This window comes from Etheostoma spectabile, chromosome 16 (assembly GCF_008692095.1).
Source record: "Etheostoma spectabile isolate EspeVRDwgs_2016 chromosome 16, UIUC_Espe_1.0, whole genome shotgun sequence".
In the NCBI taxonomy this organism is placed as follows: domain Eukaryota; kingdom Metazoa; phylum Chordata; class Actinopteri; order Perciformes; family Percidae; genus Etheostoma; species Etheostoma spectabile.
In genome coordinates this window covers 23,152,513-23,174,981 of record NC_045748.1, presented here as the reverse complement: position 1 = coordinate 23,174,981, position 22,469 = coordinate 23,152,513, and the positions used below count along the sequence as shown (strand labels likewise).

General features: G+C 39.6%; 2 protein-coding genes and 1 long non-coding RNA gene across 4 annotated transcripts in view; all 3 read right to left on the bottom strand.

Moving 5' to 3' along the window:
• The window catches only part of odf2a (outer dense fiber of sperm tails 2a), a 20,419-nt gene extending 2,149 nt beyond the window's left edge, over window positions 1-18,270 (bottom strand). Inside the window, exons 1-16 of one of the 2 annotated variants that reach the window (XM_032539398.1) lie at window positions 18,122-18,270; window positions 16,949-17,065; window positions 15,826-15,939; window positions 15,531-15,707; window positions 11,175-11,362; window positions 9,628-9,766; window positions 9,285-9,410; window positions 8,063-8,137; window positions 7,786-7,857; window positions 7,458-7,574; window positions 7,040-7,225; window positions 6,663-6,772; window positions 4,254-4,389; window positions 3,912-4,022; window positions 3,515-3,778; window positions 2,526-2,626 (exon numbers count right to left, since the gene is read on the bottom strand). In XM_032539398.1, the coding sequence (XP_032395289.1) occupies window positions 2,526-2,626; window positions 3,515-3,778; window positions 3,912-4,022; window positions 4,254-4,389; window positions 6,663-6,772; window positions 7,040-7,225; window positions 7,458-7,574; window positions 7,786-7,857; window positions 8,063-8,137; window positions 9,285-9,410; window positions 9,628-9,766; window positions 11,175-11,362; window positions 15,531-15,707; window positions 15,826-15,939; window positions 16,949-17,065; window positions 18,122-18,124 (2,036 nt within the window). In that variant the 5' untranslated portion in view covers window positions 18,125-18,270. Of the gene's footprint in view, window positions 1-2,525; window positions 2,627-3,514; window positions 3,779-3,911; window positions 4,023-4,253; window positions 4,390-6,662; window positions 6,773-7,039; window positions 7,226-7,457; window positions 7,575-7,785; window positions 7,858-8,062; window positions 8,141-9,284; window positions 9,411-9,627; window positions 9,767-11,174; window positions 11,363-15,530; window positions 15,708-15,825; window positions 15,940-16,948; window positions 17,066-18,121 lie in introns of both variants that reach the window. The other variant, XM_032539399.1, reaches the window with a different exon arrangement.
• Window positions 18,271-19,000: 730 nt separating this feature from the next.
• Window positions 19,001-22,154, bottom strand: LOC116704741 (uncharacterized). The gene is made up of 5 exons (XM_032540346.1): window positions 21,854-22,154; window positions 20,263-20,403; window positions 20,082-20,159; window positions 19,741-20,000; window positions 19,001-19,611 (listed from the first exon to the last, which is right to left on the bottom strand). Exons 1-5 carry the CDS (start codon window positions 22,152-22,154, stop codon window positions 19,312-19,314), a joined length of 1,080 nt encoding a protein of 359 aa, XP_032396237.1. The 3' UTR covers window positions 19,001-19,311.
• Window positions 22,155-22,262: 108 nt separating this feature from the next.
• On the bottom strand, window positions 22,263-22,469 carry LOC116704175 (uncharacterized). Its single transcript, XR_004335604.1, has 2 exons — window positions 22,418-22,469; window positions 22,263-22,335 (listed from the first exon to the last, which is right to left on the bottom strand). It is a non-coding gene; the product is annotated as an uncharacterized LOC116704175 (long non-coding RNA).

Below are 22,469 nucleotides of genomic sequence, written 5' to 3'. Positions count from 1 at the left end.
GCATAATTATTGCACAGGTGTGCCTTTGGCCACAATAAGGACACCCACAGGCTGGATAAACTGATGAGGCGGGCCGGCTCCGTGGTCGGCATGAAGCTGGACTCACTGGTGTACTCCTACAATCATATTCAAAGTTTGTTTGTTTATTAATATTTAAATATATATTTGAATATTTGTTAATAAGATTTTGACCATTAAATGCCTACAGTAAGATCTGTATTGCTATCAAACTTAAGCGGTATGTGTTATGTCCACCAGAGGGCAGTGTATCAGTCAAGGTCAATAGGCAGGCAATGATGTTTTCAGAAGAAAAACACAACAGTATGCTTTTAACAAGTTTTATCCACTGTTCTTATATCACGTTAATGGGCCTCATATCTTTGCAAACAAACTGCCAGAAAATCTGTTGCTGTATTTTGACGGGGCATGGGGGAGGCCTTGTGAAGGAGAGCTTTTCGGCTTTTGAGAGAGGGGTGAGCATACAGCCACACTCTTTTCTTCCAACTCCAACTGTGCTTTGTGTAAGTTTCTTTCCCCACAATTTCTTGCACGAGCAATTGCTGAGCAATTTTGGGTATGGCAGTGAGTCTGGTGGGCCTGGTCTTGGCAGGGACAAAGCTTCTAAAGGTCCATGGCTGGGGTGGCATTCGACTGGATGGCAGAATTGATGGCAAACCGGAATTTAAGTAAGTGTTTATGCCATTGCATTGTTTGTGGATGATAGGTTGTGGTCATTTTGTATGGAGCTAGAACAGTGACAGTAACCTGTGGTATTGAAAATAAAATTTGGCATTGAAACAACAAATATTGGCATTGAAAACTGTTGAACTGAAGTATAAAACACAAACATTAAAAAGTAATAATCTCATAATCCTATGATATTATTTCATTTTGACATTTGTTTGCATCATGATAGGTTTTCAATGTCAATGTACATTTTTTCTTGATGTCCGTGTCTTTTTCAGTGACAGTTTTTTTTTTTTTTATGCTGTCAAGATTTTTACAATGTCACTTTTTTTCAGTTTCAACTTTCTGTCACTGTTTTGGCGTAGGAGGAGGGGCCTGAGGGAGGACAAGGGGGCGTGCTTATGGTTAATTACACAGCTACTGCCGAGAGACCACACCTCCAGACGAATCCTCCCAGAGTTGTTAAAACCGCATATCTGCAATGTCTTCCACACGTTCACCTGGAACCTCCAAATCTCAAGTATTCTGTTCATATCGGTCATTTTTTTACATAATAGGTTTCTAGGCAAATCCCACACTCACTAAAAGGCTGGACGCATTCATCACTGACAAACTACATTAAAAGTTAACACTAAACCAGCCTGCTTCGTGTGAAAAAATGGCAGGATCCCTATGGAGGTGCGGTCTCTCGCCATAGCCTCTGTAAGTTACCTGTAGCCACCCCCCTTTATCCCTCCCTCAGCCCCTCCTCCTACCGCAAAACAGTGACAGAAGTTGAAACTGAAAACAGTGACATTGTAAAAATCTTGACAGCGTAAAAAAAAAAAACTTCACTGAAAAGCACGGACATAAAGAAAAAATTTACATTGACATTGAAAAACCTATCATGATGCAAACAAATGTCAAAGTGAATAAATCCTAGATTATGAGATTATTCTTTTTGATGTTTGTGTTTTATACTTCAGTTCAACAGTTTTCAATGCCGATATTTGTTGTTTCAATGCCAAATTTTATTTTCAATCCCACAGGTTACTGTCACGGTTCTAGCTCCATAATTTTGTGACTGTTTTGATTCCGATCTTTGATTATGTTGACAACAAACTGTGGGCCTTTGTCCGAAAGGCCAAGTCACAGAGCCCCCAACAGGTTGGGATATCCCGGGTGAGTACTTTCAACACAGATTTTGCTCGTAGTTTTTTTCAGGGTAAAAAATAGTCATCAAATCGTCTTTGAAATTTGTCTGAAATGGACCCATTAATGCCTGATTTCGCAGAAAAAAAAGAATTGCATTAAAAGTTGCAATGTCTTCTGTATTGTTGTTGCAACGAAATTGCGGGAGAGTGAAAATTGCAAAAATAGATGCAATTTGTTTTTGTATAATTCTTTAAAAAATTAAGAAAACTTGTGTTTTCTGCCCAAAGCAAAAAACACAAGCTTTGGGCTAAGTGTTCCTAGTGACCTTACCAAAATGGCACATGATGCTGCATATGCTGGTATAATATGAAAATGGCTGGTGGATTTTAAACACAAAATAATAATTTACTATTGAATGAATCAAATTTGAACATACAGTATCTGTCAGTGTCTGGTTGATGTTCACTTTCTAAAAAGTTAATGGCTGGCTTGGGACACGCATTCACTTGCGATTTGATGAAGTACTATATTGGCCTTAACCTTTTATTGCACATACGATAACGAGCGTAGGTGCACTCAACTGAAGTCATTGTCTAACACCGCAATTTCCCCACTGTGGGACAAATAAAGGTTTTCTTATCTTATCTTCTTATCTTAACACAAAGCGCCAAAGCCAGTGGAGAAAAGCAGAAATGGTAACTGACCTTTCCAAACTCTCCACTCGCTGCTGAAGCTGTCTTTTCTCCTCAAGCAGCACCTTGTTGTTCTGTCTTAGAAGCTCTACTTGGCTGCCCTGGGTCTCCACCTAAGCACAACAATAAACAAGTCCTTTATCAGATGACTTGGACTGCATATCCAAGTATTTCATTTCCTACTTAGAGCTGTTACTAAAACTAATTGCACGGGTGTAGTCTTACTAAAGGTTCTAGCAAGATGGATGTTGTACTTCAACAATTTTTTTTAATGCCAACATTTTTTTAATGCCAGCTGAAATAAATTTATTGGCAAAAGTTAACTTTAACTATACATTTGTTGTAAATATGTAGTAGCCTCTATCACATACAAATAGATTTTACTGCTACTGGAAACTGAAAGTGGAAATATGAAAATTCAAACCATGTTTTCCATAAGTGCTATGACCCTGGGGTTTGTTTTTTGCCAATTGCATATGCACTGCTTTTGCTAAAAGCATAGCGCTTACTTCCTATTTAGTTCAATAAAACAATTTTCTTTTGTACCATAAGCATTCAGCAAAATTTCCAAATCTGATTTGCTATTACACATTAAAATGAAAAATGTTGTATGAAAGCCAGCGTTTGAATTTGGCATACCGTCTTCTCAAAATCAATGTTGTAATACTGTGTGTATATATTGGCTTCATTGACCTATTTATATATTTGATTATCATGTTACACAGCTCTGTTTACACTTCTTATTTATTTTTGTTTTGTTTTTACACTTGCTATGGCAATGTGAATGTCTGCTTCACACGCAGAACCAAGCATTAGTCATATATATAAGCATATATATTTTTTATTTAGTGTCGCTGCGCCCCCCGTTATAACGCTGGCCCCCCCGTATGGGGACCACTGTTGTAATATGTGATTCATTTTCAAATTAGTTCTTTAACTTGGAATTCACATTGTTATTTTGTGATGCAACCTTGAGCTTGCATGCAAAGGATTGTTGTGACCTTCATGCGGAGATCAGTCAGGGTTGTGCTAAGCTCCATGCTGCGTCTATCCTGGCTGCGCTCCCTGTCCTGAGCTTCCTGGAGCTGGAGTTTGGAGCGTCGCAAGGCTTCGGGAAGAGACTCCAGCTCCGCCAGCCGCCCAAGCAGCTCCCTGCGCACCTCCTCTACTTCCCGCTCCAGCTCCCCGCGCAATGCCTGGGCCTCCCGCTCCGCCTGAGCCAGCTGAGCATGGTACTCATCTGCTTCGGCCCGAGTTTTTCCAACCTGTGCAGCGTTGGTTAACAGAAAGGAAAAACTGGCTTCAGACTTTTCATGAACATTGACTATGGGACGGTAATTTGCTGTGCTATCTCAGACTGCTGCATACATTCATAGGAGTACAGAATGCTTCAGATACCTGGATCTTGTAGCTGTCCAGCAGGCTTTCATATTGCTGGATTGAAGCTTTGACCTGATGGAGCTCTGACTGAGACAAGGCCAGCTTCTCTTCCACTGCAGAAGCTGTAGCCTGGCAGGAACACGTGATATGTCATCAGTTGTCAAATTAACAGGACAGTCCATCCAGCCTAATGTAATATAAGTCAATGCAAGTCAGAATTGGATGGGAATTGGAAGGATATTATCCAAGAGTCAGAAGCACAACAGATATGTAGAAATTTTGATCAGGGTATGGTCAGGTTAAAAAATGTGTTCCCACTTTAAAGTAAAATACTGCTTTCTGTGGACTGTTGGGTGTTACCTTGAGAGACTGGTTCTCTAGCTTGACAGCAGTGCTCTCTGTGGTCAGTCTATGTAGGTGATCCAGCAGGGCTTCTCTCTCCGCTTGGCCTTTATTCCCTGAACTCTGCAGCTGCTCCGTCAGCTCTGCTATCCGGCTGCGTCACATAACCCAAAAGCTGTCATATTTTCATCTATTTAATAAAATTAGCGGAGTTGTGAACCAGCAGTAGGGGCTCATTATATCTAAAAAGGTCAACGGCCCCTTCCCTACTTCCTACCCCCGTACTTCTGTTGCCTTTGCTTGGACCACAAACATCTTCATCTTGATCTTAACCACACACTTGTAAAGTTTCTCGACTGCATCTTGCACAGTTGTGACACTATCCAGAGACAGCCAAAACTATAAACACCTGGCAAAGTACTCAAATCAGGAAGACTGTCTTCATGCCTTCTCTATTATCTATTTTCTCTCTCTGTCTCCTACTGAATCAGCTGACTGAGGGAGTTAGCCAATCATCTTGTTGCTGTCAAATTTAAGTACTGTTCCCTCTGCTGCTCTCAGCTTTCATTTCAGTGTCAGTTTGATGCAACCTCCTCCACCACTCTTCTACAAACAGCATCAATGGGTCCTTCCACTGAGCTCATCAGAAGTTCTACTCCACATCACATATATCCAGATCTTCAGCATTGGTCTTTACTCTCCATCACCATCACCACCCCCACTGTCTAGACTCCATCGGGTGATATTCCTGTACAGGTCATGGCATCACTAGCCAAAGACTAAAATTTCTTCAACTATTCTGTGGTGTCAAATACATTAATTAAATTTCTTTAAGCATATTTTCAATCAAGTATCTCTTGACTGAAATACTAATAAGTATAATGTTGACAGTACATTTAAACTGAGTCCAACTGTGATTTTGGAGCACCACGGCCAAGTTCATATTTGAAAACCTTAAAAAAGCGAACGAAAAATATATATGAAATTTATAAAGATTTATACGATGTTTAAAAGGTGATCTATTTTATTGCATTTTCAGGTTCAACCTTTTGTTTTGTACTAGAACATGTTTACATGCTTTAGGTAAATGCAGCGGCATTACTGCGCACATGACATTTACAGCTACTGAAAGTAGCTTCGCTAACCATTAAAAGTAAATCTTTAAAGAAAACACTCATCCATTACTACAATACACTATTTAAAAAGCACTAGCCTACACAGAGTACATACCAACACTGTTATTAGCAGCAATAATGAAACAGCTGCACAATTATGCATTTGTAGGCTACATATTGTTGCATAATCACCGTACCTTTAAAAAAAATGTCTTTCTTGATTTTCACCACCATAACCACCCTATTTTAAACCTTGGTCCAATATTTGCATTTAATTTGCATTCACTTGTTTTTTTAGATCTAAATCTATCAGCAGAGCGCGGAACATACGCGAGCATTGCCTTTCTGTGGCACTCAAATCCCTCACGTTCAGCTAGGCGTACAGCTGCATTTTTCCAGTCACTTGAAGAAAATAATAATAATAATAATAATAATAATAACACTGGAGTCTCTGACCCCGGCCCCTCTGTCAGACTTCCTCCTATGATTGGATAGATGTGACCCAAGTCCCATCTAGATTCAATCACCTGCTTGTTTGTTTCTTATGGGCCAATTAGGGTCTTTTTTTTGTTCGTGCTGAAGTAAATTTAAATAAATTGTGTGGCCAATTCGGGGGCCACTGCACACGTGGGGCCCCTGGACTGCAGCCTACGCAAGCCTGTGCCTGCATAAAGTACATTATCATTATTATTAGATTTTTTACAATGTATCATGGAAAATAAAATGTACACACAGGATAACGACTGCCATGGCCACTGCACAGCTAAATATTCTGAATATGAACGGCAAAATGGTGATGCGTTTTATTAAATTATACTGCCGCAAGGACTTGTGGGAGGGCGATTATCTCATTTCCTTTCTTAAAGGATGGCCCAGGAGATAACAATGGAAGCACTTTTCCTTATTACTAAGATAATTTGAACGGCTCTTATCATGGCAGTCACCTATCTACTTCCGGGTCATTTTACTATGTTGGGAACCTTCCTAAACAAAATTGACAGACAGAGCACATGAATCATAGAAGGCTGAGCCGAGAGTAGGAAAAACCAAGAGTTCAAAACAATGGGAAATCTGAACATTTTAGCTCACGGTGTTCCTCTGAAATACATTTACCTCATTATTTAAAGCTCTGGTTTTGTTTAACATAAAAATCAAACTTTATAACATTATAGATATAACGGAAAACGGTCAACACAGCTTTCCTGCATGCCATTACTTAGCCGTCTTTCAGCTGTAAATAGCTCCTTCAAAGTCTCTACTTTCATAGTTTATTTATTTATTTATACTTGTCTGCAGCTGGAGCTGTAGTTACCTGTTCAACAGTGAAAGTTCAATCTCCAGTTTACTCTTGTCTTTCGCTTCTTGGGCATGGCGACTTTGCCAGGTCTCAGCTGCCGACAGAGCATCGACAACCTGCTTCTCCTGTTAAAAAAGTTAAATGTTTTTACTTGATGCTGTTACAGAAACTAGTGCTAAAGATGAGTGGGGGTGTGTGACAAGGCTTTAAGATCTCTTTAAAGAGGAACAACTAAGTAAGTGTTTGTTTAATGTATGGTCATTTAATAATTGACAAAAGCACTTAGTGAGGACAATATAAGTTACAGTTAGTAATTTTACTAACTTGCCTGTTTATTGAGTGTCAATATTAAGCTTCCCTTTAACAGCCTGCCTGCTCTGACAAGTCCCTACCATATCCAGTAGCTGGACGCTCAACTGGCCTGCAGTGTCCTCGCTGCGCTCAGCTCGCTGTTTCTGGGCTCGTGTGGCTCGTTTCATAGCCTCTCGGCCTGCACTGGCCTGCTGCCTCAGCCTCACCAGCTGCGCCGTCAGATGCTGCATCTCTGCCTTCTGCTGGTTGGCTGCTCGCTCCAGGTTCTGAACCAGTGAAAAGGACAAAACCATTACAGCTCGGTTCACTGTTTGTGCTTTCTATTAGTGCAGCGGATTATCATACAACAGTTCAGACATATTGAAACAATGGCCTTCAGTGTCCTTGATGATCAAATGACTCAAACTTTTACCATCTACATAATTATAATACACACCAACAACAATAGATAATCATACATGATGGCACGTGCTATCACAGACAGGTCCTATGACAAACCTTTATCTGCACAGTAAGCCGGTTGTTCTCAGCTTCTTTGATCCGAAGCTGTCTTTGTAAATGAGCTCTTGTTGACTCCAGACTCTTGGACAAATCAGCTGTGCTCTTGGCATTGTCCTGCATTACCAAAATACAGCAGACATTACATTATGGACAAACACATATTCAAACACATATTCTGCTTTGACCTACATACTGTAACTAAGGGATTAAATGCCCCAGTAACATATAGCTTAGTTTGGAAACCTTTTTCAGACAGCTTTACAGTTTAACAAAGCCGTGCTTACAGTAAAAAGCATCCAAGTACTGACAGCCGTGCTCACAGTACCTTTTCAGAATCTATAACTTTGGAGAGTTGATTAATCTCTCTTTCCTTGTCTTGAAGTTTCACCACAAGATGCTGTAAAAGGAAAAATGAGGCCAGCTTTATGTAAAGAGCAAAGTTCATACACATGTGTTTTACTCAAAAATAAAAATACATGGGAAAAATATGTGATAGCTAGCTATCAGCTTGTCTAATGAAGGAAAAAAATTGAAAACAGACAAAAGATTTTGGCTATTTAAAATTAAGTAAAGTAGAATTGGTAGCCTTCTATCACACTCACAGCATTTTCTGCCTCTATGTCGACCAGTCTCTTGAGTAATGCGTCTTTCTGCTCTGATGTTTGGATTGACTCCATCTGCTCAGAACACCAAGAGGCATGAAGGTTAGTCATTCTGCTTAAAAAACATTGGCTGTATATTGCTGCTGAAAATCACAAAAGACATTGTTATAAGCTCCAGGAGTTGGCATTATGACAATATTACCATGAGATGTGTATATATATATATATATATATATATATATATATATAAAAATTTGTCAACTGTCAGAAACATTTATAAAATAGTAACTGTACTCCTTAACATCTCTGGTTGTATGACCCTGAACTCTACCAGGCGCGGAAGCGCCGCATTCCAGCTGTGCCATGGTTGTGTTGCAATGTTGAACATGTGTCATACTAAACCAGGAGCGTCTCACAAGCTTTTTTTGCCTGCCCAACTTGCAGATTTTGATCTTTTGTAATTTTTCCTGGATATTTGTGCTTGTACCATAAAGTTACAAGTCTACATAGTTTAGTGGTTTCTTCCTTTTAGTCCAGTTATAAATGACATGAATAAAAGATTTTGTGACTATGTTTTAAGTCCCTGACACAACAACCTAATAATCGGCCGTCGGACAGTCTGGCGAGGTTGTTGACTCAAGTCTGTTTGGTGTGTTCTGTGCCGTCGTCCATCGGAGGGGCCGGCGTATAAGATAGGGAGTCTGTACAGGGTTTTAATTTTGAAAATGGACACTCTCACCCTTCCACTCCCTGCCTGACCTGTTGAATGCCCTGCGGTTCCGTCAAAAATAGACCTGGAGTGTATTTTTGCAGAGTTTTACGACGCGCTGCATTGTGGCTGGTGGAATCACAAGCATTGCCTTTAGTGGCTGCGTTTGCTAGCGACGGCTGCAGCGCTCTTGGAACACCGCGAGGACGTCCCTGGTGGAATCTAGGGGTTACAGGCAATGTATTTTAAGCTTTATGGAAATATTTATTGATGAAATCCCACTTTGCTTTTTGTAGTCTAAAAAAGTGTCTCAATTTGTCAGGTACTTAATTCACTGAGTAAGCCAAAAACGCACAGTCCCCTCAGGCTGTTCTTCTAGAGGCAATCAAATATCGGAAAGAAATGTATTTGGATGTGCATTGCACATCCAAATGACCCTATGTATCCAGTTGTACATCTGACTCTCTGGTGTATTAGAGGATATGGACAGTGTTTTGAAGATGCATTACACACCTGGGACCCACGCTGTTCTCTGAGAAGCTGCCGCAGACTTCGGTTTGTGGCCTCAAATGCCTCCAGCTTCTGTAGCAAGAGCTCCTGCTGACGAGCCAAGACTGAAGACTCAGAGCCAGACAGCCTCTTCACCAGCAAGCAAAAAGACGGAGAGGAACAAAGGTTAAGCAAAGAAGGGTGTGGGAACTAATTCTGACAAATCATTGAATTGCATCATATAATATCATATTATTTCTAACAAATCAAAGGTCCTGTTCTTTGCTCCATAGAAAGTCATTAGGACTGAAAACGTTTTTACTGGATAGGACATAATATCAGTGCCAAATATTGAGTTAATACTCACACTGCCAATAGCACCGCACAATTTGGAAACAGATTCTCGCAGGTCTGAGACTTGCTTGGCAACTGCTGTCCCATCCACCTCAGCCTCCGTCAGTTTCCTGTGCAGAGCATCTGTGTCTTGTGTACTGTCTGTGTCTTGTCTGCAAGACAAGACAGAAACAAGAGTCCATATTAACAACTGTTGTCTTACTATGTACACAGGAATATATACGCGAATACATAGACAACATGTAGTTTATGAAAGAAGTTTTCATCACCACTCAAGGTTTCTGCATAGTAGCTAGTTACTTCCTATTGTTGCACTAAATGCTTGCTCTTGGGGGAATTACTGGTCTATGTAAGTTACAGAATGTGGTCTAGACCCTGTAAAGTGTCTTGAGAAAAATCCTGTTATGATTTTATCCTATAAATAAAATGTAATTATATTGAGAGGCTATTTAGATAACCGTTTGGCTGTGTTGTTTTGAGATTATAAAGAATAAAATGTCAAATTAGAGCTAAAAAATTCGAACTAACAAATCTAATTTTGTCCACTTGAGCGGTATCCGATTCAGCAACTGTTCTTTATCCTGAATATTATGACCCTGGATTTACAGTTGTTCCAATATGCATCCTAGCTGTAAAATATTTCCATAAACGTGGCTAAATTAAGATAGCATAGCTCTAAATCACATGGGCCAGGACTGAAAATCAGACCTTTGACAATCTTAAAGATCAGTACTATATTCATCAAGAATCTCAGAGTAGGAAATCAGTCCCAAGTGGCCCAAAATTCTGAACTCATGTTTAGAATATTTAGGAGAGCCCCGGATGTGTCAGAGTTACATGGAAATGGAAGTCAAGCAGTAAAAAACCCATGTGAAAAATCCATGTTACAAAAATGATGAATTACGTGCTTATTAAAAACACACGTTTGGTTTTGTTTATAGGGCAAAACCAGTGACCAACATGAGAACAAACACATAAACATGACACAGCAACTGACTGACTGACTGACTGACTGACTGACTGACTGACTGACTGACAGACAGACAGAATCGCTACATGTGCAATATATGCAAGATACTACACTATTTCAGGCATTTTAAAACAATGTGACAGAAAGGGCTGACTTGGATCATTTCACAAGCCGAGTCAAATGTCTCCCATTTTAATTTGCATAGACGATTCTTTACTTGTGTGCTTGGGGGCGTGAGTGGCTAGCCAATGTTTACTTTCAGCATACCATGCAAATGGCTCGTTGCCTATACACATAAAGCCTGCATTTTTTATTTTACCCTTGTGTAATACTTGAAGTCCCTTTCAGAAAACGTCAAAACTTCATCATCATTTCTACCTTTGTGGGTAAGAAAGTTGTAAAACAGGGATGTCCAACTCTCTCCCAGGAGTCCTTCTGTACGTCTCTGGCTAAATGTCAGTGCAGCAAGCGTCATCAGTAACTCTCAGTCCTACTATGAGGTAAGACTGGTTTTAGTTTGGCTTTCAATATGGCTTTTCTGAGTGATGCTGAGACGCCTGATAAGTAAAAGTGCTTAGTATAATATTTGCCTGTTGTAGTCGGTCTCCTCTAGCATCTTCTCCATGGATTGGCGTAATCTTGTGTTCTCCCGCTCAGTCTCTTTCAGCTCCTTAGTCATCTCCGCCAGCTCCTCCTCCTGCTCCACGATCACTCGGTGGGAGACGCTCAGCTGCTCGGATTGACGCTCTAGCAGCTGCTCCTTCTTCCGCAGTTTCACCTGCACACATACAGATGTGTCAACATACATGTAGACCGACTTGCACAAACAATATGTTACTGGGATCTTTGTGGACCCATTAGCTCACTGTTGCTCTTTCTGTACCACGACTCCATCAAATGACATCATGGTGTGGTAATAATAAGTTTATAATTATTAAACTCAATCTAAATAATGAAAAACAACTCTGTGTCATTTTTCAGTCAGTAGGGAGTTGGGTTGGAGGGTCGCTGGTTCAATCCTCGTACAGACCAAAGTATGGTGGTGGACTAGTAGCTGGAGAGAAGCCAGCTTACCTCCTGGGCACTGCCACGGTGCTCTTGAGCAAGGAACCAAACCCCCAACTGCTTGGGGCGCCTTTTCCGTGGGCAGCCCTCCCCACTCTGACATCTCTCCATTAGTGCATGTAAAGGTAATGAGCATGTGTGAGTAATTCAGGCCTGTGTGTAATGTGTGTAATAACAACAGAGTGTAAATTGTAATTTCCCCTTGCAGGACTAATAAAGTAAACATTATTATTATTAATGCCATAAAACATAAAAACAATTAAAAACATAAGTTGAAACAGATAATTTCCTGAGGGTACACATGTATATTTACAATACAGGAAAAAACATTTTTTTTCGCTGTACATAACTAACACAAAGAATTATTTACATTACAAATTAAAACCAGTGGTAGAATGTAACTAAGTACATTTACTCCACTGCTGTACTTAAGTCCAAATATTGAGGTACTTCTACTCCACTACATTTCAGAGAGAAATATTGTACTTTTTACTCCACTACATTAATCTGATAGCTTTAGTTACTAGTTTTGCATTTGGTACTTTTACTTTTAATACATTTTCCTGATGATACTTACATACTTTTACTTACTTTAAGTAACATTTTCACTGCAGAACTGTAACAGAGTATTATTACAATGTGGTATTAGTACTTTTACTGCAGTAAATCATCTGAATACTTCTTCCACCACCGTTTACCACTAGGCTTTGCTGTGTTTTGGTGCCGAGGCTTGCAGTCTCAGCCATGGATTGGATTAATTTTTATCTCATGGCTATGCATCACACTTAAACAGATTTATTACAGCTTTTTGATCATGTCAATGATTGATTTTTTGCAAATTCTTGAACAAGGGCATGTTCAAGTTTTTTTTTTTTTATCCACTTTGTGTATTTTTGGTTTAACTTGGAGCTTTTTACATATTCTTGTCGGGTTTTACAGAGACGCATTCAGGGACGGTTGGAAGTTTGAAAATCTGATGAACAATTCGTTTTTTCCAGCATCTTTCTAGGGTAAGTGATTTTTCTTTGGTGATCTTTTAAACAAAAATGCTTTTTCAAACACACCGACGGCTTTTGGGATTAGGAGGGTTAATAATTAATGCGATGTTTGGCAGTGTGTCAGTGTTTACTATTGATGTGTTTACTACTGCTGTCAGGCAACCAATGTTACTTTCCTTTACTTTTTTTCTCTAGTACCTCTTGCTTATTAACAGCTTACGGTTTGTATAACCCTGGCCTTTTGGAAAATACTGCAATAAACAATGCATTGCGGAAATGTCTGTGCATACCATGCACATGCATTCTTGTAATTTGCAGTCATCTGCACAGTGTCTTGCGGACGTATAAACAAAGCTATAGTATATGGGGCACACAGTCAACCAGATGCGCTACCAGGGGACTATTTGACAAAAGCAGTCATTTATAAATCCAGGATAACTGATGAAGCATCCATCCAGGCTTTGTGCGTTTAACAACAACCAAGCCAGGCTGAGGAGGTGCAACTACTGAAACTTTTGTGAGTCTATCCAAATCATTAATAGTGAGGAAACTATCTATATAGCTGATCTACTGCAAGATTTTAAGGAATTATAATTATATAGCCTTAGCACATCTCATCTTATCTTTGTATTGTATTTTATGTTTATCTGTTAATCCACTCCTCTAATTTTGATTCATTTGTGTATATGTGTATATATATATATATATATATACAGTATATATATATATATATATATATATATATATATATTTACATGTCTTTTTTTCTCAAGCTACTCTATATTCACTGGATAGAAAGGATTTATTTATTTTGTAATCTTTTTTTTTTTTTTTTTTTTTTTTTTTCTGATGCCAAACTGTTCATTAAATGTTCAACATGTTTGTAAAATTTAAAGATGATAATAAAAAAATAAAAAAAGAGGAGGTGCAACTAGGTCAAGCCAGGTTTAAGTAATTTGGATGGATGCACGTTTACAACTTTCTTTAGCAGAATGTGAGGTCTGTAGCTGAAATGGAAGTATGATGAAGTGAAAACATAATTTTATAAAAAAGATAAATAAAAAATAAAAAGAAACAGCCTCTGTAATAAAGAAAGCGAGAGAAAGCGTGGGAAGATAAGAAAATTACAGACCAAATTAATTTGTAAGTAGCCTGAAAATACGGACCACATTTGCACAAATTAACAGTTGTATTGTTGTGCCTCAAAAGTGAGCAGAAGATAATGTTACTCAGGAAATTTAACATGAAGATAAATTACAACAACTAATCCACAATGCTAGAATACGATATGCAACACTCCCTTTCACTATGTCTCTCATATGGGCTATAATCCAAATTTAAACTTAAGGTATACAACTGTGCAAATGACAAGCAACTCCTTGAAGGATTTCAGTTAAGAGCTGTGGTTCTTTTTCTAACGTTGTTTGACACTGTGCATCAATGCCAGACAAGATCCTGGAGAAGATACTGAGTGGCGGAGGCCAACAGTCAAGACCCATGTCTATAGGGAACCACCCAAAAAGCCACAAACAGCACCGATTAGCTGCGAGTTGCACCTGCCTGCACATGCTTCCACTCTTCACGGGGCTCCTTAAAGTGGAACCAGGCAGTGATGATCTCTGACGTTCTTGACATAGATAGATAAAATGGAAGACCAGCAGAAGCCAACCTGCAAGGCGTTTCTTGGATAAGGCTTCAACAGCCACACTGTCCCCAAAGCACACAGCTGATTAGTCAATTAGTCGGTAGTCATACAGCTGTTTAGTCCGTCCAATGGGGGCCATTTGTAACACATAACATCCCAATGCACAAACTGGTTAGGGCAGACGCAATTTGCCTTTCAGTCCCCCTGTTATTCAACTGAATAACAACCTAAATGAGCTCCTTAAGTTCTGGGTAACAAAGGCCACGCTGCGGCAACTGCAGAGCAATTTAAATGGACTGCTTTTCTAGTCTCAACGACATACATTTTACATAGTACAGGCACCATTCACACTGTGGCTGAGGCTGCCGTACAAGGTGACACCTGCGGATCAGATAACCACTCACACACATTTACACTCCAATTGCGCAGCATCAAGGGCAACTCAGGGTTCAGTGTCTTGCCCGAGGACTTTTCAAAGTGGGATTGCAGGGCCAGGGTTCAAACCGCCAACCTTCTGATTGGCAGGCCGCAGACCGCTCTACCACTAAGCCACAGCAGCCCCGTTTTCATTATGAGCAACCTTCTGGCTAACTTGTGCAACCCCTGCAAAAACCGACTCACAAGAATGTGAAAAAACATGCTCTCACTTTGTCATTATGGGGTATTGTGTGTAGAATAAATTGCCAAAAAGGTACCTTTAATCCTGCTTAAATTAAATTTATATCAGTGTGCAAAACGTGAAGGTGGTCAGAATGCTTTCCTTAGTTTGTTATAATACACACTGCTCATGGTTGTTTTTTTTGTTTCATTTGTACACATTGAAAGGTTTAGAATTGATGCTGCAGAGGCAGATTAAACCATGACGTAGAATTAGGGTCAAGCTAGATCTAGCAACTGGATATCCTTTAGACTCTCTCTGCCTTGTAAATGTCTTTCAATCTCCATGTCCTAAGTTTGTAATGCACATTTTTCTTATAAATGTGTTATGCTGATGACATCTTCAGGGTTACTTTCATTGATTACATTTTACAGCTGTTTTCTTAGGTTGAGTTTTACTTCACGTGACAAAAATCAGTGGAGTGCTACATACAAACAAACAATTAAGCACGAAAAAGTGCTAAAAAAAAAAATATATATATAGGCCAATATAATGCCAAATTGCTTTAGGGACTTAATAAGGAATGGACTTGTGTGATTCAGACCTGCTCAGATCAAATAGAAACAGAGAGGAAACTGACCTCATTCTTCAGAGAGCTGACTTCAGTCAGTAAGCTGTCAATCTTCCGCTCATATTGGCTGATTTGTCCATGCAGCCCTTCTTCTTCTTCAGATGTGAGGTCAGCTAATCGCAACGCAGACTGTTCAGGTTCTGGGTCAGGGAGCGGTGGTGTGATTTCAAGGCAGTGTGTTGGCCCCTTGGTGCAAATACCACTTTTAATAACACAATATCTTTAACTGGATGAGCGCTTTCACAACGCTGACACAAAACAAATCTGACAGAGGAAGCGATATAGGTGAATGATGATGTGTTACCTCCCACTTGTATGAAGCGTCCCGTGTGGAGACCTTTCCTGGTGGTATCCATGGACATCGACTTTTGACCTTGGCTGTGGCACGGTGGTTTCCTCTTTCGACATGGGTGGTCCCCTTTAAAACAATGTGCGCAGCGGCATGTCATAGCCATCTGTTAGGCCTTTACGCTGCATGATAACTACGTTGTATGAGAACAGATGTGTACAATGAACAGGAGTGAGTGTTATGAGTTTTACAAGATGTCATAACGTTTGTTTAGAGCTGATGATTTATCCACACTCTTAGATCTACGCTGTGTTACAGTTTATTTTGAGCTCTCGGCCTAACAGACCTTCATCAGAGTAGTCATGGGCCAGCATAGGATTATGACGGTATAATAACCTTCAGCAAACATATCACGGTTTCACAGCATTGCGGTATTGCAGTTATAGCTTTAAATGTATTATTTTGAAATGTCTGGGTAAAAAAACAAAAAAAACACCCATTGAACACAATGTATTTTATTTTGAAACACACTGCACACAAGAGGGACTTCTACACTGCACTCTGTCCTTGAAGACATGAAAAACAGCTATTAGTTTATTAACAATAAACCGTTAATTTACAGCACTACAAATATTTTATTAATTATAATTGAATTTGTTAACATTAAAATTACAGTTAGCAAACAGTTAAATGACAACAACTAAAGATTACCATCTATTAATGATGGTTATTATAAAGTGCTACCCATTTTTAATTTCTCCATAGGAGACCATTAGGTATGAATTATTACTATTCAGAAACAAAAAGGGAGGTAAAAATTAGCAATCCCTTTCTAATTATTGGCAGTATGCAACACACCTGTGCACACCCTGGTGGTAGAAGCTCCACCTCTTGGGAAGTGTAGTTTTTAAGTACTGAACGGTGTACTGTGAGGCATACAAATAGAAGCCATACTTGCTATAAAATACAAAAAGGGTTGGAACAATTTCTTTCAATATAGAAAGAAAAACATTTAAAAAAAAAGAAGATCAAGGAGATACACAACTTTAGCAGCTGTATACTTACAAAAAGAGTAAGTGAAAACAGTAAAAATGAAAGACATCACTCTGACAGACGGTCCAAACATAATATCTCTAACCTGAGGCGTCCTGGCAGGACTCGTCCTCTGACTCTTCACGTGTACATGGACTGGTGTGGTGTCGTTGACGTGCACATGAATTGGAGGTGAACTTGACCGAGTTCTCATGACTTTCCTCTATGGAAAAAAAAGAGGGTGTTTAGTATGTCCAACCAATTTAACTGTTATCAGAATTTACAGTAAGAATTAGTGTTAAAGTGATGAGTTCTGAGGAGGTAGGAGAGTTCAACTGTAATTGCATACACAATTACATGATCTGCTGCTACATTATGAACCACCAAGACCTTTCAGGTCGACTGAGACAGGTCTGCTTTGTCCCTAGAGTCAGAGCTAAACACGGAGAAGCAGTGCTCAGTTTCTATGCACCACATATTTGGAGGAAACACCCCAAAAACCAAAAACAGATCCGCTGCAACTTTCAGTAGTTTTAAATCAAGACTGAAACTGTCTTTTCTTTTTGTAAAGTCCTTGTCAATATCTTACACTGCACTTTAACTTCCATTCTTGTATTTCATATCTGCCTTATTCTATTTTAGTTTTTATACTTTCGTTAACAAATGTTTTGGATTGTTTTTTTAACTGCTCTTTAATGTTTTATGAAAAGCACTTTGAATTGTCTTTTTTGCTGATTTGTGCTATACCTTGCCTACAAATTATGATAGAAAATCAAAAGTGATCAAACACCACTGCCATATACCTTGACTTGTGGAATCTGAACTACATATGATCCCAGAGAGGCTATATTCTTGAAAACACAGTTTCAGAAAAGTTTTATTTTGTTTGTTAAATTGCCAAAAAAAGGGTGAACGTTTCACTGCTTTTTGCACATCTCGCGAGACAACATCGGACCAGATTAAAAAAACACTGCTTGACGTTAGTAGGCTACGAGTTAAACTAGTAGACTTGTCACATTTTGGACTAACATTATACAAAGCTGAGAATTACTAACTAAAACCCACGCACTGACAATACTCTATGTAACATTAATAATTCGGCAATACATTTAGCTAGCTAGATAACTGCGGTGGATGTGTCATTAAATATGTAACCGAAAGGCAACGTAGTTTGTCAAGAAATTAGTTACTTTAGCTGACATTAGCTTGACTTATTAGCCAACAAGGGTCTTTCTAGCGTCTGTGCAATTCTTAACTAATACGGACAAATTCGTCTTACCATATGAGAAACCAAAATATATCCGTCAAGACTTTTCGACAAAATATATTTAATTTGCTGTACAGCGGTAATGTTTAGCTAGCAGGTAAAATGAGTAAAAATATGTTGGAGTTAAGGCTTGGATGCAACAACAGGCTGTGACGCTGACGTCCCTCTGGTTGGTCCATTTAAAGCAGGTGACATCGTTCTCCAACAGGGATTGGACCAGAGTCGACGTTCTAACGTTCCATAGCAACAAACTCCACAAGCGTTAGTAGCATCAAAGACGCTCAGTGTGTAAAGATGAATCCATAGACCTATAAAGAGTAGACGCCGCATCGACCGCTACTGCCTATTGGCGCCGACGAGCCGTGGGGCCGCCATCTTGGACCGGTCACCCGCTCCACTCAGTGTAATGTGTTTGGCAGCTGAAATGAGCTGTCAGCGCGTTTAATTAATCAATCTCACTGAATACCGAACTGATTTTCATGTTTTTTTTTGCTAAAAAGGTCATACATGTAGCTATGAAACAGGACACATGGTTAGGCGTATTTTAATATTCATAATGTGCTTAACAGTAATAGAATATTCTGATATGATATAAAGTCACCAGACGTCCGAGATCAAAACTGGGAACATAATCACCGAAAGGGAGAAGAATGGTGACATTTCCAGTTTGACTATCAATCTTATTGAAAAACCTAATGTGTCTTTAAAAACAGAACAGGGACAGAGGTAGTTAGTGAATATTGCAATATCAATATGAATTCCGATATTTTTAAACATATGTAAAATTACAAAATAGATTCATAAAAAATTAAACAAGTTTTCTTTATTTCAACTGACAGTCATACATTAGTGCTGCTTTTGGACACGCAGAATAGGTCATACTCACTTATGTAACAATCTGCTGTATAATGATATTGCGTTTATATGTCTTGCACCCCTAACAAAGCACGCGTACCAGTACTTGTTTAAAGTAGCAGGATGAAATGAAAAGTGGCAGTTTTTATTTAAACTGCACATTTACTTGGTTGAATCTCCCTTAAGAAGTCACAAATCTTAAGTTATGCAGCAATTTTCAAAACACAGATACAAAATGCTTTACAGAACCCAGAGTGAAAGCGATGAGATAAAATGCAATCACAAGCACAAAGAGTTGATAAAACACAAACAAACAAACAGATTTACAGTAAACCGTACACCGCTCGCTAAAACCCCTGAAAGAGGACTGTTTTGCAGAGCTTCTTTCTCGTGCTCCCTTTCTGCAGTTCAAGAGAGGTGAGTTTTGCAATGTGGTGCAGCCTTATTTTGAAAAACACAGACACAACCAATGACAACAAGTCAGAATGATGGTTGTCGATGCCAAACTGTGTCTCCTCAATGTGTTCCTCAAGCAGAAAAACGTCCTCCGTTCCAATCTCCTCCCGTACGATGTGTGTGACTGTTGACACCTTAGGAGTGTGCATTGTCGAAGCTCGGCGGATCACCTTCTCTGCAGCTCTCAGCACCTTATTATAATAATAAAAATACATTGTATTTATATAGCTCTTTACACAGTGCTCAAAAACAATTAGAACAGATAAAATAAAGCAACCTTATATACAAAGACTTAAAAAAAAAAGAGAAGAAAATCAAACCTTCACTGTGCCTTGTGAAGGAATCACTAGGCCACCATTGTTTTTCAGGGTCAGAAGGTGGTAGCTGTTATCAAATGAAGATGGTACAGCATCTCTGACCAAGCTCGCACGGCACACATCACAGGACAGCTTTCGTAGAATCTGCCGGACTACAAACCCTGCTATGTAGACCAGAGCATTTTCCACCAGACCACCAAAACGAGTGGGAAGATAACTGTGGTCACACACAAGTGCCGAAATGTTGGCGAATGGAGATGGAGCTCTTCAGCAGTTCAGGAGAGGACATCTCCACAGCGGACAGGGACACAGTGTTATCTGGGCTGCCACATTGCCCGTCTCACCTGGTAGACACCACACCGAACAATCAGACGGCGGAAGATAGCCTGGAACGGGTGCTGATGGATTGTTATTCCAGCCGCCTGTATGGGAAAAAGGCACACAATACATAATTTACTTACAAGATATAAAGATTTATTAAGTATTTTTCAGAATGTATTGTAATTAAAAGAACACAGACCCTACCTGACGCTCTGATTGAATTAATAGGAGCTCCAAGTGATCCTGGCTGAACCTGTAGGTGACCACTACCTCTGAACTTGAGCAGTTCAGGAATCATCAGCATCAACGTGTCGATATGATGACAAATCCATGACTGACAAGTATCTGCAAAAGAAAAAGGTGTATTACTCTGATCATGGCAAAACAAGACACCCAAGAAAGCACAATTGATTTTGTTTCATTCAAAAGCACTAAAGTGAATTTTCCATCCATCCATCAGTAATGTGTAAGCAAACGGTAAACAATTATCAGGGCGGAAAGATATTAGTTTGCATCCATGTTTTTAGGAATGAGATCAGTTTCTGTTTAACTATACAGTATACTTGTAGATAATGGAACTATGTGCTACAGGAAACATTACCCAGAACTGAGAACACCATGCAATACCTACCATTTTGACACCTACATGTACTTACTCCTACATGATGCTGAAATACATACCATTTAGAAACATCTAGGACCTGAAACACACTGAATACATGATAATTCCAACAGAAGCTAAACTGCATATTGACAAACATTTAAAAAAGATATCATTCAACATACATACCATCTTTCTGACACCTGCATAAAGTTGATGTTGTGTAATACATACCATTTAGCATCTTTGACCTGAAAAACACACTGAAACAAACTCACACTAAACAAGACTGAAGCAGTTAGAAGCTCTTAGGAACGCGATGCATAACAGAACACAGAGCACTTAGGAACGCGATGCCTAACAGAACAACAGAGCATCTTAGGAACGGATGCATTAGGGGAACAAAGTGTTATGAACTCATGTCATGAACTTAAAAAACACTATTTGATAGACTCTCTAGATTGGTAAATGGGAGTTCCATCTTTTGTCAGCAAAGTAAACAAGTACTCCCTGGCTCTGACAAAAATGCTTTCCTCTCCATCCAATTCAAAGCACCCAGGGAGCTTTGAATCCTTTGGCACGAGGATTGCGTCCATTCATTGTATCAAACAGCCTGTCAATAATCTATAAAGAAATAGGCATCTAAAATCACTATCATTATAGGGTTTATTAGGTATCATATTTTGAAAAAAACATTGTAGTTGGTTCTATAATCACTAATTGTATTACCTCAATGAATTCTGCCGTTGCCTCACAGTCCTTAAATGAGAGTACCAAGATCCCTCTTTGCGGAGAGCCACTGACACGGAGCGAACTCAGTGTCTGTGCAGCCAGAGAACACCCTCATCTTGTGGTTCTCAAAGTAGACATGTTGTCTGTAATTTTATTGGCAGCATGCAGTCCTCTTTTTTTGTGCCCTCATGGATGATGATGTACCTCCAATTGATCTGTCCGGTGGCCGTTGCAATTGGACTGTATGCCTGCAGATTAAGAATCAGTCACTGCTCAAACAAGTACAAACACGCAAAATCATCACATCCAGCAAATGGACAGACAACATAATTTTGAAATAACATTTAGCAGCAGAGGCATAACTTTTACAAATAGGCCTTCAACAATCATAATTTACCCGCAACATATTACGTGCCAACTTGAGCATGTGACAAGCATCCATCATCACAAATACTTTCTCACCAGTCACCGGATGCAAGAAACTGGTTTGAAGTGGCTCTTGTGGGTCTCCCTTCAGCTCACACCCAAGTTGGTTACACATGCTGACATTGGAGGCATGCCCATCCATTGTTACACATACCACCCGAATGCCCCGTGCATGCAACTCCTCCAAAGCATGACTGAGAAGGACCCTTTGTGTTTCTGGAGAGAGAGACTTGGTCAGGAAGTAAGCAATGGGAGCCTTCCAATGTCCTTGTAGGCCAACCACCATGAACACAAGAGCTTCGGTAGCAACATCAGTCTCACTGATTCCATCACCCATGTCTACAAAACCAGACATTGACTGGGTATGTGGATTATATTGCACATGTTTTCTGATGGACATGGCATCCAACATGAGGGAAACGCATCCATATTTAGCCTGGTCTCCCTGGCATCTTTTCTCCAGCATATCCAGCATCATCTTGTTCAGGCCAGGCTTGGCATCCACCGAACGCAGCCACCTGTAAACCATTGAGAAAAAGCTATTTAACATATTTGCATCAGTAATTTAAAAAAAACTTAATCGGGCAACATTACGCCTACCTTTGTAATGTATGTGGATGTGGGAGGGGGACATGTTGAGTCTCTCTGAGGT

Coding starts and splice junctions, on each gene's coding strand:
- LOC116704741 (XM_032540346.1), bottom strand. CDS start 22,154: ATGGGTGATGGAATCAGTGAGACTGATGTTGCTACCGAAGCTCTTGTG. Junction 20,160..20,262: donor TAATTCAATCAGAGCGTCAG/GTAGGGTCTGTG, acceptor TTTCCCATACAG/GCGGCTGGAATAACAATCCA. Junction 19,612..19,740: donor CTTCACAAGGCACAGTGAAG/GTTTGATTTTCT, acceptor TATTATAATAAG/GTGCTGAGAGCTGCAGAGAA.